The sequence below is a fragment of the Chiloscyllium plagiosum genome, chromosome 3, assembly GCF_004010195.1.
Source record: "Chiloscyllium plagiosum isolate BGI_BamShark_2017 chromosome 3, ASM401019v2, whole genome shotgun sequence".
Taxonomy (NCBI): Eukaryota; Metazoa; Chordata; class Chondrichthyes; order Orectolobiformes; family Hemiscylliidae; genus Chiloscyllium; species Chiloscyllium plagiosum.
Window position 1 is genome coordinate 137,529,057 of NC_057712.1, and position 15,481 is coordinate 137,544,537.

General features: G+C 44.7%; 1 protein-coding gene across 1 annotated transcript in view; it reads left to right on the top strand.

Annotated features, from left to right (window-relative positions):
• Positions 1-15,481, top strand: part of LOC122540250 (BTB/POZ domain-containing protein 9-like) — a 151,541-nt gene that overhangs the window by 9,141 nt on the left and 126,919 nt on the right. The window contains exon 2 of the mRNA XM_043675684.1: positions 9,574-9,937. Coding sequence (XP_043531619.1) covers positions 9,574-9,937 — 364 coding nt within the window. The remainder of the gene's footprint in view (positions 1-9,573; positions 9,938-15,481) is intronic.

The following is a 15,481-nucleotide window of genomic DNA, read 5'->3' on the forward strand; positions in this document are numbered from 1 at the left end:
GGGGCAGTGGAGGCCCACTCTCTGGATTCATTTAAGAAAGAGTTGGATAGAGCTCTCAAAGATAGTGGAATCAAGGGTTATGGAGATAAGGCAGGAACAGGATACTGATTAGGAATGATCAGCCATAATTATATTGAATGGCGGTGCAGGCTCGAAGGGCCGAATGGCCTACTCCTGCACCTATTGTCTATTGTCTATTGTCTATTGAATTTCAAAAGGCATTCAATAAAGAGCAACGTAAAAGGTTACTACACAAACTTCAGTGTTGTGTACCATATTGTCATTGATAGAGGATTGGTTAACTAAACAGGAATGAGGTATAAATGAGTCATGTTTGGTTCAGCAAGGTGGCATTAGTGGAGGGCAACAGGATTCAGGGTACTTGGAGGTGCATGGTAAAGTAGGGCTGAGTTAACATGGCTTCATCAAAGGGAGGTCATGTCTGACAAATTCTTTGAATTTTTTGAGGAGGTATCGAGCAGGTTAGACAAAGGAGAGCCAGTGGACACGGATTTGTTTGCATTTCCAGAAGGCCTTCAACAGCATGCAGCAGCGTAGGTTCCTAAACAAGATAAGAGCCCGTAAACTTGGGTGCAAGGTACTGGCATAGGGTGGCACAGTGGTTTGCACGGTTTCTTCACAGCGTCAGGGACCCAGGTTTGATTTCACCCTCTGACAACTCCCTGTGTGGAGTTTGCACATTCTCCCCGTGTCTGCATGGGTTTCCTCCCACAGTCCAAAGATGTGCAGGTCAGGGTGGATTAGCTATGATAAATGCAGGGTTACAGGGATAGGGTAGGGGGTGGGTCTGAGCAGGATACTCTTCAGAGGGTTGGTATAGACTTGATGGGTCGAATGGCTCAGTGGCCAAATTCTGCTCTTATATTTTGTGGTCTTCTGTGCTGGATTTTATCTGTTTACAGCACTAATACTGTGAAGGAATGAAGCAAAGGATATTTATGGCGATCATTAGATGAAGCAGAGTTGTTCACTATATTCAATGCTGACCGGAATAGAATTTTGATCAAGAGAGAGTTGTGGACAATGGAGGACAGGGAGGATGGTGAAACTGAGCCATAATGATCAGCCATGATCTTACCGAATGGTGGAACAAGCTTGATGGGCTGAGTGGCCTGCTCCCATTTCCTGTGTTTTGTTCAACTGTACTCTCACTGTTGAATATTTGTGTACAAAAGCCTTCAGGTGTCCCTTCCAGCAGCCCTTTTAAAAGTAAAAAAGTCACAGTCATACAGTATTTAAAAAAACCCAATCCTTCTGTTAAACAACAAACTCCAAATTTACTAATCCCATTTACCTTCATCCATAACGTACTATGTCCCAACATTTTAAGTTCTTGTTCAAATGCTTATTAAATGTTGTGAGAGTACTTGCCTCCACTATCACTTCAGGCAGCGCATTCCATATTTCTGTCACACTGGGCTAAATTTAAAAGCAGAACCAAAAGGAAGTAATTTCTGGATTACTACCTGACCCACGAGCTAATTGGCACAGGGTCAATAAGATTGGAAGGTAAATGTGTGGCTCAAAGAACGGTGTGGGAGGAATGGGTTTGAAGTCGTAGAGAATCATAGAGTCCTCCAGCACAGAGACAGGCCCTTTGGCCCAAACTGGTCCATGCCTACCAAAATATCCATCCACGGTAACCAGTTGACTGCACTTGGCCCATTTCCTTCTAATCCTATCTATGTATTTGTCGAAAAGCCTTTTAAATGTAGTGAATGTACCTGCCTCAACCACTTCTGCTGGCAGCTTATTCCATATGCGTACCACCCTCTGTGTAAAAGGATTGCCCCTCAGGTCCCCCTTTATTCTTTCCCCTCTAACCTTAGACTGATGCCCTCAAGTCCTTAATTCCCCAGCCTGGGAAAATTACTGAGTGCATTCATCCTGTCCATGCCTCTCATGATCTTATACACCTCTCTGAGGTCCACCCTCTCCTACGCTCTAAAGAAAAATATCATAGCTTATCCAACCTCTCCCATAACCAGGAATGATAATTGTAGGTTCTAGGATTTAGATGTTTCAGTAAGAATAGAGAAAATGGTAAAATGGGGCAGGGGGTGCAATGTTAGTCAAGGACAGTATTACAGTTGCAAAAAGGATGTTTGTGGACTCGTCTACTGAGGTTAGAAACAGGAAAGGAGAGGTCACCCTGTTGGGAGTTTTCTATAAGCCTCTGAATATTTCCAGAGATGTAGAGGAAAGGATCGCAAAGATGTTCCTGGATAGGAGCGAGAGTGACAGGGTAGTTGTTACAGGGGACTTTAACTTTTCCAAATATTGACTGGAAATATGATAGTTCAAGTACTTTAGATGGGTCAGTTTTTGTCCGATGTGTGCAGGAGGTTTTCCTGACACCGTATGTAGCCAGACCAACAAGGGGTGAAGCCACTTTAGATTTGGTAATGGGTAATGAACCAGGCCAGGTATTAAATTTGGTGGTTGGTGAGCACTTTGGTGATAGTGATCACAATTCTGTTATGTTTACTTTTGCGACGGAAAGGGATAGGTATATACCACAGGACAAGAGTTACAGCTCGGGGAAAGGCAATTATGATGCGATTAGGTAAGATTTAGGATGCATAGGATGGGGAAGGAAACTGCAGGGGTTGGGCACAATTGAAATGTAGACCTTATTCAAGGAACAGGCACTGTGGATCATTGATAAGTGTGTACCTGTCAGGCAGGGAGGAAGTTGTTGAGCGTGGGAACCGTGGTTAGGATGAGATGTGATGGCTCAGATAGGGTGCTTGAAAGTTACACGTTAGCCAGGAAAGACCTAAAGAGAGAGCTAAGAAGAGCCAGGAGGGGACATGAGAAGTTGTTGGCGGATAGGATCAAGGAAAACCCTAAGGCTTTCTACAGGTATATCAGGAATAAAAGAATGACTACAGTAAATTAGGTTCACAAGGGAGATGTGTTAGCAATTCGTGAAAGTGTGAAAATAGATAAGTCCCCTGGCCTGGATTGGATTTATCTTAGCATTCCCTGGGAAGCCAGGGAGGAGATTGCCGAGCCTTTGGCTTTGATCTTTACATCGACATTGTCTACAGGAACAGTACCAGAAGACTGGATGACAGCAAATGTGGTTCCCCTGTTCAATAAGGGGAGTAGAGACAGCCCTGGAAATTATAGACCAGTGAGTCTTACTTCAGTTGAGGGTAAACTGTTGGAAACGGTTATATGAAATAGGATTTATAATCATCTAGAGAGGAATAATTTGATTAGGGATAGTCAACACGGTTTTGTGAAGGGTAGGTCATGCCTCAAACCTCATTAAGTTCTTTGAGAAGGTGACAAAACAGGTAGACGAAGGTAAAGCGGTTGATGTTGTGTATATGGATTTCAGTAAGATGTTGATAAGGTTCCCCATGGTAGGCTATTGCACAAAATACGGAGGCATAGGATTGAGGATGATTTAGCGGTTTGGATCAGAAATTGGCTAGCTGAAAGAAGACAGAGGGTGGTGGCTGATGGGAAATGTTCATCCTAGAGATCACTTACTAGTGGTGTACCACAAGGATCTGTTTTGGGGCCACTGCTGTTTGTCATTTTTATAAACGACCTGGATGAGGGCATAGAAAGATGGGTTAGTAAGTTTGCAGATGACACTAAGATCGGTGGAGTTGTGAACAGTGTGGAAGGATGTTGCAGGCCTCTGGGGGACATAGATAAGTTGCAGAGCTGGGCCGAGAGGTGGCAAATGGAGTTTAATGCGAAAAAGTGTGAGGTGATTGACTTTGGAAGGAGTAACAGGAATGCAGAGTACTGGACAAATGGTAAGATTCTTGGCAGTGTAGATGAGCAGAGAGATCTCGGTGTTCAGGTACACAGATCCCTGAAAGTTGCCACCTAGGTTGATAGGGTTTTTAAGAAGGCATACGGTGTGTTAGCTTTTATTGGTAGAAGGATTGAGTTTCGGAACCATGAGATCATGCTGCTGCTGTACAAAACTCTGGTGCGGCCGCACTTGGAGTATTGCATACAGTTCTGGTCAGCGCACTATAAGAAGGATGTGGAAGCTTTGGAAAGCATTCAGAGGAGATTTACAAGGATGTTGCCTGGTATGGAGGGAAGGTTTTACGAGGTAAGGCTGAGGAACTTCAGGCTGTTTTTCTTAGAGAGATGAATGTTGAGAGGTGACTTAATTGAGACATATAAGATAATCAGAGCGTTAGCTAGGGTGGACAGTGAAAGCCTTTTTCCTCAGATGGTGATGGCTAGTACAAGGGGACAGAGCTTTAAATTGAGGGGTGATAGATATCATGGAGTCATAGAGATGTACAGCACGGAAACAGACCCTTCGGTCCAACCCGTCCATGCTGACTAGATATTCCAACCCAATCTAGTCCCACCTGCCAGTGCCCGGCCCATATCCCTCCAAACCCTTCCTAGTTATATATCCATCCAAATGCCTCTTAAATATTGCAATTGTCCAAGCCTCCACCACATCCTCTGGCAGCTCATTCCATACACGTACCATCCTCTAAGTGAAAATGTTGCCCCTTGGGTCTCTTTTATATCTTTCCCCTCTTATCCTAAACCTATGCACTCTAGTTCTGGACTCCCCCACCCCAGGGAAAAGACTTTGTCTATTTATCCCATCCATGCTCCTCATAATTTTATAAACCTCTATAAGATCACCCCTCAGCCTCTGACGCTCCAGGGAAAACAGCCCCAGCCTGTTCAACCTCTCCCGATACCTCAAACCCTCCAACCCTGGCAACATCCTTGCATATCTGTTCTGAACCCTTTCAAGTTTCACAACATTTTTCTGATAGGAAGGAGACCAGAATTGCACGCAATATTCCAACAGTGGCCTAACCAATATCCTGTACATGCTGTAACATGACCTCCCAACTCATGTACTCAATACTCTGACCAATAAAGGAAAGCATACCAAACACCTTCTTCACTTTCCTATCTACCTGCGACTCCACTTTCAAGGAGCTATGAACCTGCACTCCAAGGTCTCTTTGTTCAGCAACACTCACTGGGACCTTCCCATTAAGTGTATAAATCCTGCTAAGATTTGCTTTCCCAAAATGCAGCACCTCGCATTTATCTGAATTAAACTCCATCTGCCACTTCTCAGCCCATTGGCCCATCTGGTCCAGATCCTGTTGTAATCTGAGGTAATCCTCTTCGTTGTCCACTACACCTCCAATTTTGGTGTCATCTGCAAACTTATTAATTATGCCTCTTATGCTCCTATCCAAATCATTTATATAAATGATGAAAAGTAGTGGACACAGCACCGATCCTTGTGGCACTCCACTGGTCACAGGCCTCCAGTCTGAAAATCAACTCTCCACCATCACCCTCTGTCTTCCACCTTTGAACCAGTTCTCCCTGTATTCCGTGAGATCTAACCTTGCTAACCAGTCTCCCATGGGGAACCTTGTCGAACACCTTACTGAAGACCACATAGAAGACATCTACCGCTCTGCCCTTATCATCCTCTTTGTTACTTCTTCAAAAAAGTCAATGAAGTTTGTGAGACATGATTTCCCACGCACAAAGCCATGTTGACTATCTCTAATCAGTACTTGCCTTTCCAAATACATGTACATCCTGTCCCTCAGGATTCCATCCAACAACTTGCCCACCACCGAGGTCAGGCTCACCGGTCTGTAGTTCCCTGACTTGTCCTTACCACCCTTCTTAAACAGTGGCACCACGTTAGCCAACCTCCAGTCTTCCGGCACCTCACCTGTGACTATCGCTGATACAAATATCTCAGCAAGAGGCCCAGCAATCACTTCTCTAGCTTCCCACAGAGTTCTTGGGTACACCTGATCAGGTCCTGGGGATTTATCTGCTTTTATGCGTTTAAGACATCCAGCACTTACTCCTCTGTAATCTGACATTTTTCAAGATGTCACCATCTATTTCCCTACAGTCTATATTTTCCATGTCCTTTTCCACAGTAAATACTGATGCAAAATGCTCAGTGTCTGCCCCATCTCCTTCAGCTCCTCACAAAGGCCGCCTTTGTGTGATGTCAGATGTAGTTTCTTTACTCAGCGAGTAGTAGGGGCGTGGAACGCACTGCCTGTAACAGTAGTAGACTCGCTAACTTTAAGGGCATTTAAATCGTCATTGAATAGGCATATGGACGAGAATAGAATAGTGTAGGTTAGATGGGCTTCAGATTGGTTTCACAGGTTGGTGCAACATCGAGGGCCAAAGGGCCTGTACTGTGCTGGAACAATCTATTCTATTCTAACTCACATCCTTGAGTCTCGGCAACATTCTTGTAAATTTCTTCTGCACTCTTTCCAGTTTAATAATATCCTTCTTATAGCCAGTTGACCAAAACTGAGCACAATACGTCAAGTGCGGCCTCACCAACATCCTGTACAACTGCAATATAACTTCCCAACTATTCTCAATGCCCTGACTGATGAAGGCCAGTGTGTCAAAAGCCTTCTTCACTGCCCTGTCTACATGTGACTCTACGTTCAGAGAACTGTGATGCTGAAGTCCAAGATCACTCGGTTCCATGACACTCCTTACAGCCCTATTATTCACCATGGATTTGTGGGACATTGGCACCAGTACTGGGGAAGAAGGGACCTGTTCCAATGGCACGGTCTTCATCTGAACCGTGCTGGGACCAAAGTCTGAGCAAATCGCATAACTAGGGCCATAGACAGAGCTTTAAACTAAATGGGGCACGGAAGGGTGTTTAGAGTTCAGAACTCAGGAGAGGTTATTAAGCATGGACACAAATAGGACAGCGTGTATGGAAAAGGTTTGCAATCAAACTTCAAACACACTGGACAAACGTATGGCAATGAGAAGAGGGACGATTGACCCAGGACTGAAGGTGTTGTATCTGAATGCACGCAGTGTAAGGAATAAAGTAACTGGGCTGGTGGTGCAGGTTGAAATTGGTAGGTATGACATGGTCGGAATCATGGAGATGTGGCTGCAATGGGATTAGGATTGAGAGCTGAATATTCACATCCTATTGTAAAGACAGGCAGGTTGACAGAGTGGCTGGGGTTGACTTATTAGTAAGAAATGAAATTAAATCAATATTAAGAAACAAAGTGGGGTCAGATGACGTAGAATCTGTCTGTGTCGAATTGAGAAATCGCAAAGGTAAAGAAACCATAAATGGAGTTCTGTACAGGCTGGGGCTGGGGCTGGGGCGTGCGATACACCAGGAGATAAAAAAGGCTAAGCTATAGTGATCATGGGGGATTTCAACATGTAGGTGGACTTGGAAAATCAGGTTGGTAGTGGATTGCAAGGAAAGGAATTTACGTAATGTCTATGAGATGGCTTTCTGGAGCAGCTTGTGTTGGAGCCATTAGGGAACAGGCAATACTGGATTTAGTGTTGTGCAATAGGCAGACTGATAAGGGAGTTTAAGGTGAATATGATTGAATTTACTCTTCAATTTGAGAGAAGAAGATCAAATCAGAGGTAACAGTATTACAGCTGAATAAAGGCAACTACAGAGGCATGAGGGAGGAGCTGGGTAGAATTGACTGGGAGAGGAGCCTAGCAGGAAGGACAGTGGAACAGCACTGGCAGGGGTTTCTGAGAGTAATTCAGGAGACACAGCAGAGCTTCATTCCGAGGAAAAGGAAGCATGGTACAGGGAGGATGGGGTAACCCCGGCTGACTCGGGAAGTCAGGGATAGTATAAAAACAAAAGAGAAAGAGTATAATGTGGTGCAGGGCAGTAGGAAGCCAAAGATCAACAGAGGGCAACAAGACAAGAAATAAAGAGGGAGAAGATTAAATGTGAGGGTAAGCTAGCCAGTAATATAAAGGAAGACTGCAAGAGTTTCTTTTAGTATATAAAGGGCAAAAGAGAAACAAAAGTGGACATTGGGCTGCTGGGAAATGATGCAGGAGAGACAGTGAGGAACAAGGAAATGGCTGAGGAACTTTGCTTCAGTCTTCGCGGTGGAAGACATGAGTAATATCCCAAAAATTCAAGAGTGAAGGGACAGAGTTGAATATGACCATCACCAAGGAGAAGGTGCTAGAAAAACTGAATGGCCTGAAGGTGGATAAATTACCTGGACCAGATGGATTTCACTCCATAGGAGTGTAAAGGAGATAGCTGACGAGATAGTGGAGGCGTTAGTGGTGATCTTTCAGTAATCGCTAGAATCAGGGAGGGTCCCAGAGGACAGGAAAGTCACTAGTGTGACAGCCCTGTTTAAAAAGGGAGTAAGGTAAAAGAAACAGAAACAGACCCTTCAGTCCAACCCGTCCATGCCGACCAGATATCCCAACCCAATCTAGTCCCACCCGCCAGCACCCGGCCCATATCCCTCCAAACCCTTCCTATTCATATACCCATCCAAATGCCTCTTAAATGTTGCAATTGTACCAGTCTCCACCACATCCTCTGACAGCTCATTCTATACCCGTACCACCCTCTGTGTGAAACAGTTGCCCCTTAGGTCTCTTTTATATCTTTCCCCTCTCACCCTAAACCTATGCCCTCTAGTTCTGGACTCCCCGACCCCAGGGAAAAGACTTGCCTATTTATCCTATCCATGGTCCTCATAATTTTGTAAACCTCTATAAGGTCACCCCTCAGCCTCCAACGCTCCAGGGAAAACAGCCCCAGCTTGTTCAGTCTCTCTATATCGCTAAAATCCTCCAACCCTGGCAACATCCTTGTAAATCTTTTCAGAACCCTTTCACGTTTTACAACGTCTTTCCCGATAGGAAGGAGACCAGAATTGTACACAATATTCCAACAGTGGCCTAACCAATGTCCTGTACAGCCGCAACATGTCCTCCCAACTCCTGTACTCAATACTCTGACCAATAAAGGAAAGCATACTGCATGCCTTCTGAACGGAGATAAGGAGAAACTTGTTCAGCCAGAGAATGGTGAATCTATGGAATTCATTGTCACAGAAGGCTGTGGTGGCCAGGTGATTGAGTGTACTTGAGACTGAGATAGATAGGTTCTTGATTGTCAAGGGGATAAAGGGTTACAGGGAGGAAGTGGAAGAATGGGATTGCGAAACTTATCAGTCATGATACAGTAGCCTAACATATGCTGCTATATGTTATGGTCTTATCTGGCCTACTGTGACTCCAAATCCACAGCAATGTGGTTTACTCTTAGGGCAATTGTTGGTGATGCCCTCATCTCATGAATGAATTTAGAAAAAAACGCTTTAAAATTTTTATCCTTGCTTTCAATGTGTCTCGCCCCTCCCTCTCCTCCAGGCAGTACAAGCCTCTTGAGAATAATGTGCTTTCCTAATTCTGACCTCTTGGGTGTTGGTGTCTGTGCTTTCACTTTCCTCATTTCGATGCTCTGACATTCACTCCGTATACTTCTCCACATTTTTAAGCCACTTTCCTTCTCTAAGATGCTCCTTAAAGCCTCCCTCTTTGGCCATGTTTTCGGTAACTTGCCTTAATTTTATCTAATGGCTCAGTCTCATTCCTTGCTTGCTAATGTTGTTTTACTGTATCAATATAAGCTGTTGTTTTGGTTACATAATAGTGTTTAATGACGCAAGTGTCTTTGCAGCTGACCTTGCACCTCTCTCTGTCTAGGGCGTTATTATATGGTGGAATGCGTGAGGCACATTCGCAGGCTGAAATCCCATTGGAGGATACCCCAGCAGAGGCATTTACAATGCTCCTGAAGTATATTTACACAGGCCAAGTCACACTCAGTAATGAAAAAGAAGAAATATTGTTGGACTTCCTCAGTCTTGCCCATAAATATGGATTCCCAGAGCTGGAAGATGCCACATCAGAGTATCTGTGTACCATCCTCAGTATTAATAATGTCTGTATGGTTTATGATGTGGCCAGTCTTTACTGTCTACACAAACTTTCCAGTACCTGCTGTCTGTACATGGACAGGAATGCAAAGGCAGTTCTCAGTAGTGAGGGCTTCCTATCTCTCTCTAAGGTAAGCTAATGAGCAGTAAAATTATATTTCAGTTTTGATCAAACCCTAAATCTCCCATGTGTCTGCTAAATAGTACTCATATTGGAATTTCAGACTCTCGCTGAAAATGCTGAGGAGAGTCTGTTTCAAAACTTTCACCTTCATGTTGTCATTGAATCACTGGAGCTGCTTGAACTTTTACCAAATTTACCAAATGAAACTTTCTGTCAGTAACATTACCTAGAGTCATACAGAATAGAAACAGGTACCTTACAGCTGACCAACAAACACAAAATTACCCTAATCCCATTTTCCTGCACTTGATCCACAACCATATCATGCCCTGGTATGTTAAGTGCTCATCCAGATGCATCTTCAAAGCTGTGAGAGTACCTGCCTCTACCACCCCCTGAGGCAGCACGCTATGCACTTCTACCACCTTCTGAGTAAAAACATGTTTCCTCAGGTCTTCTCTAAACACCACTTAGCCACCTCAAGCAAGTTTGCAATGGGGAAAACTTTTACACAACCTATCCTGTCTATGCCTCTCATTTTGCATCCCTCAATCATATCCCGCCTCAGCCTTCTCTGCTTCAAGGAAAACAAACCCAGCCTATCCAGTCTCTCCTCATAACTAAAACTTTCCATCTTGGGCTGGTTAACCTCCTCTGCAGTCCTATGATTCCAATTGTATGGCAACCAGAACTTCTGTAGCATAACAATCCTCCTCACTATTAATGACTACCAGGCATGGCCAGGGAATCACATGCACTGTTATCACTGGAGACATAGAATCAGAAAGTGTTATCGTCCAGGAGGAGGCCATTCAACCACTCATTTCTGTACTGGCTCTCCACAAGAGCATTTTCATAAGAGCTAGGAGCCCTCCATTCTGCTCCTCCATTTGATATGATCATAGCAGTTCTTATCTTGGCCTCTTTCCTGCCTTCTTTCCATAACCTTTCAACCTTTAATAATTAAAAATCTGTCCATATCCTCCTAAATGTAAGCTGTGTCCAGGTCCACCATGTTCTGGGATATTCTACAGATTTCACAGCACTGAGGATCAGAGGGACCCTGGAAAATTCAGCAGGCCTGGCAGCATCTGTGGAGAGAAAGCAGAGTTGATTTTTCAGGTCCAGTGACCTCCCTTTAGAATTGATTGTAACTAGGAAAACGTTGGTGTGTGTATATACAGGAAAAGGGGCAGAGGAATGGGAAAGGCGTAAACGATAGGTAGAGATGGAGCCCAGAAGGAAAGAGAAGCAGTTGGTCAGATAAAGGAGTGGATGAATGAATAGCCGTTAGTGGCTGACAATGGGTTGTTTGTGGTAGCAACTGATATGACAAGGTCAGGTATATGGGGGTTGGCATAAGGACGTGGGAAAAGATGGTCAAGCCATAAAATTATTGAACTCAATATCGGGTTCAGAAGGTTGCAGGGTTCCCAATTGGGAAATGAGCTTCCAGTTTGTATTGAGTCTCTCTGGAGCACTGCAGCAAGTCTGTAACAGAGATGTTGTCCATGGAATACAATGGTGTATTGAAATGGCATTCCTGAAGAAGGGCTTATGCCCGAAACGTCGATTCTCCTGTTCCCTGGATGCTGCCTGACCTGCTGCGCTTTTCCAGCAACACATTTCCACCCCGTATTGAAATGGCAGGCAACCAGAAATTCAGGGTCATTTTTGGAGACAGAATATAGGTGTTTACCAAAGTGGTCAGCCAGTCTGCACTTCTCACCAGCAAAGAGGAGACCATAGTTTGAACAGTGAACACAGTAGACTAGATTGAGTGAAGTGCAGGTAAATTGCTGCTTCACCTGGAATGTATGACTGCAGTGTTGGATAGTGAGGAGAGAGGAAGCAAACAGGCAGGTGCAAATGTGTGTAAAGGTGATGTTGGGATGTGGCGGAAGCATTAGGAGTGGAGGAGTTGCAGACAAGGGTGTCCTGGAGGGAATGGTTTCTGCAGAAGTCTGACAAGGAAAGGAGGGCAGGGGAATGTGTCTGGTGATGGCATCTCACTGGAGGTGGTGGAAATGGTGACTTATGATCTTTTGGATGCGGATGCGGATGCGGATAGGATGGTAGGTGAGGGCAAGGGAGCCCCTATCGCTGTTGTGGTAGGAGCAAAAGAGGGTGAGGACCGAAGTATAGGAGATGGGGCAGACCTGGATGAGGGCGCTGTCAACTACGGTACTGGGGAAATCCTCAGTGGACATTTCAAAGGCCCCCTTGACGAACGTGGCATCATCAGAACAGCTGAGATGGAATCGGCGGATCGGGAGAATGGAGTAGTTTCTCCAGGAAGCAGGGTGCAAAGATGTACAATTGAGGTAACTGGAAACACAGATGTTGAGGAAGGGAAAGGAGGAGTCAAAGATGAGTCAGACAAAGGTGGGAGTGGTGTGGAAATTGGAAGCAAAATTGATGCATTTTTCCAATTCCAGCCGAGAGAGGGAAGCAGCACCGATGATGTCGTTGATGTACTGCAGAACGTGTTGTGAGTGGGGAGTGGAGTAGGATTGGATCAAGGAATGTACCAGTTTTCCCACAATGAGGTGGGCATAACTGGACCATGCAGGCACCCATGACCATCCCTTTGACCTGAAGGAATTGAGATGAGTTAAACAAGTTGTTCAAAATGATGACGAGCTTGGCCAAGCTGAGGAAGGTGACCGTGATGGGGTATGGTTCAGGCCTTTTTTCCAGGGTGAAGCAGACAACCCTGGTCCATCCTGATGTGTAAAGGGATTGTATGTCTTTGATAAAGAGGCAGAGGCCTGGGCCCATGACCTGGGATTCTGAAACTGATATAAAGTGTTAGAGTAATTACGAATGTAAGTAGTAAGGCATTAGACAAGGGAAAACAAAAAAAGTGTCAGGAAGAGACGAGTTTTGTTCTACAGAACCAGGCAGAAACGATGGGTCTGTCTGAGCAGTTCTGTTTGATTTTGGGAAGGAGGTAGAAGTGGACTGTGCGAGGTTGGGGGATTATGAACTTGGAGGCAGTGGGGGTAGAGATCACTGGATGAAATTAGGTTAATGACCACTGTGGACACAATGGCCTGGTATTCCTTTGTGGGGTTACGGTCCAGGGGAGGTATGAAGAGGTATCTGAGAATTGGCCCTCAGCCTCCACAATGTAGAGGTCAACATGCCAGACCGCTCTTTACGTCAATTTCTGAATTTCTAGCTTGCAGGCCCCAAGTGCCTCCTTATGTATTATCTTCCCCACATTCTCAGCTCCATCATTTATGAATATCGCAAAGAAGAAAGGACCCAGAACCGATCCCTGTGATCTGCCACAGCACACCAGACTCTAGTCTCTCAATCTTCTACCACTACCCTCTGTCTCTTGTCACAAAGTTAATTTTGGATCAAACTTGCCAAGTTACCCTGGATTCCATGTGGGACTTTACTGTAATCCATATAGAATATATCAGCTGGGCTATCTTCAGCCAAACACTTGGTCACCTTCTTGAAAAATTCAACCAGATTTATTCGGCATGACCTACTGCCAAAGCCATGCTGACTATCCCTGATCAAACCTTGACTGTCTAAATGGAGATTAATTTTCGCATTCAGTATTTTCTCCAATGGTTTCCCTACCACTGATGTGAGACTCACTGGTCTATCTCCACCAACTTTATTGTAAAGTAGAACCTCATTAACTGTCCTCCAGTCCTCTGTGCACCTTCCCTATGGCTAGAGATGCTTTAAAAATCTGGCTCAGGGTCCCTAGTATTTTTTCCTTCATCTCCTACAATAGCTTGCAATACAACTCGTCCAGATCTGGGGACTTGTCCACTTTAAACCTACCAAAACCTCGAATACTTCTGCTTTTTTTAATATAGAATCTCTACATTGTCGATATAGGCCCTTCAGTCTACACCGCCCCTCCAAAGACAAACCCACCCAGACCCATTCTCCTGCCCTATTACTCCACATTTCCCCTGACTAATGCACCTAACCTACACATCCCTGACACTATGGGGTAATTTAGCATGGTCAATTCACCTGACCTACACATCTTTGTGACTGTGGGAGGAAACCAGAGCACCCGGGGAAACCCACGCAGACACGGGGAGAATGTGCAAACTCCACACAGACGTTTGCCTGAGGCTGAAATTGAACCTGGGTCCCTGGCGCTGTGAGGCAGCAGTGCTAACCACTGAGCCACTGTGCATCTTTTCTCATTTTGCTCAATAACTTTCCAGTTTATTGTCTTGAATTCTGTACTGGCATCCTCCTTTTTCCGAGTCAAGACAGATGTGAAGTATTCATTTGAAACCGTACCATGTCTTCTGAATTCACACACAGATTTCCCTCTTGGTCCCTAATGGGCCCTACTCCTTCTCTGGTTATTCTCTCCCCCTTGATGTACTTGGAGAATGTCTCAGGATTCTCCCTAATCTTGTCTACTAGTATATTTTCATGACTGCTGTTTCCCTCATAATTGCATTCTTTAATATCACTGTGCACTTTCAATATTCCTGTAAGGGCCTCTGTTACTTTGCTCCCTTTGTAATGTTGTTCGCAACTGTTCACTATCGAGTGCGATTGTCCACATAGAAAGGGGAGGCGGTAGCCGAGTGGTATTATCCCTAGGCTATTGATCCAGAAACTCAGGTAATGTCCTGGGGATCTGAGTTCAAATCCTGTCACTGCAGAGGGTGGAATTTGAATTCAGTAAAAATTTAAAGTTAAGAGTCCAATTGACCATAAATCCATTGTCGATTGTCAGAGAGATAAAAAAAAAAATCTGGTTCTCTAATGTCTATTTAGGAAGGAAACTGTCAACTTTACCTGGTCTGGCCTACATGTGACTCCAGACCACAGCAATGTGACTGACTCTTAACTACCCTCTGGGCAATTAGCGATGGGCACTGACTCCCGCATCCCATGAATGAATTAAAAACTGTCACTGATCTTGGGTTCTGTAGGTCCTTGCATGGCTGATGAACCTGATTCTAAAGCCACATCTCTGATCATATATTTAGCAGGTATTTCCCGTGAGGTGGAAATGGTCCTTGGTTTTGAGACTGTTGGCGTTTCTTTCTCCTGTTCTGTATTTCCTCTTGCCAATGGTTGTTTTCAAAGAATTGTGTTCCTTTATACAAGGGTTTACTCCAAGTTGGCTTCTCGTGAAGGAAGGTCTTCCATACATTTATATCTATATTACATTTCTTGAGGGTCACCTTGAAGGAGTCATCGAAATGCTTCCTTTGTCTTCCTCTCATTCAAGTGCCTTCCTTGAGTTGGGTGAGGAAGATTTTTTTGACAGTTGGAACTCCGGCTTCCTAAGCCAGTGGCATATAGAGTCATAGGGATGTACAGCACGGAAACAGACCCTTCGGTCCAACCCGTCCATGCTGACCAGATATCCCAACTCAATCTAGATTAGATTAGATTAGATTAGATTAGATTACTTACAGTGTGGAAACAGGCCCTTCGGCCCAACAAGTCCACACCGACCCGCCGAAGCGTAACCCACCCATACCCCTACATTTACCCCTTTACCTAACACTACGGGCAATTTAGCATGGCCAATTCACCTGAC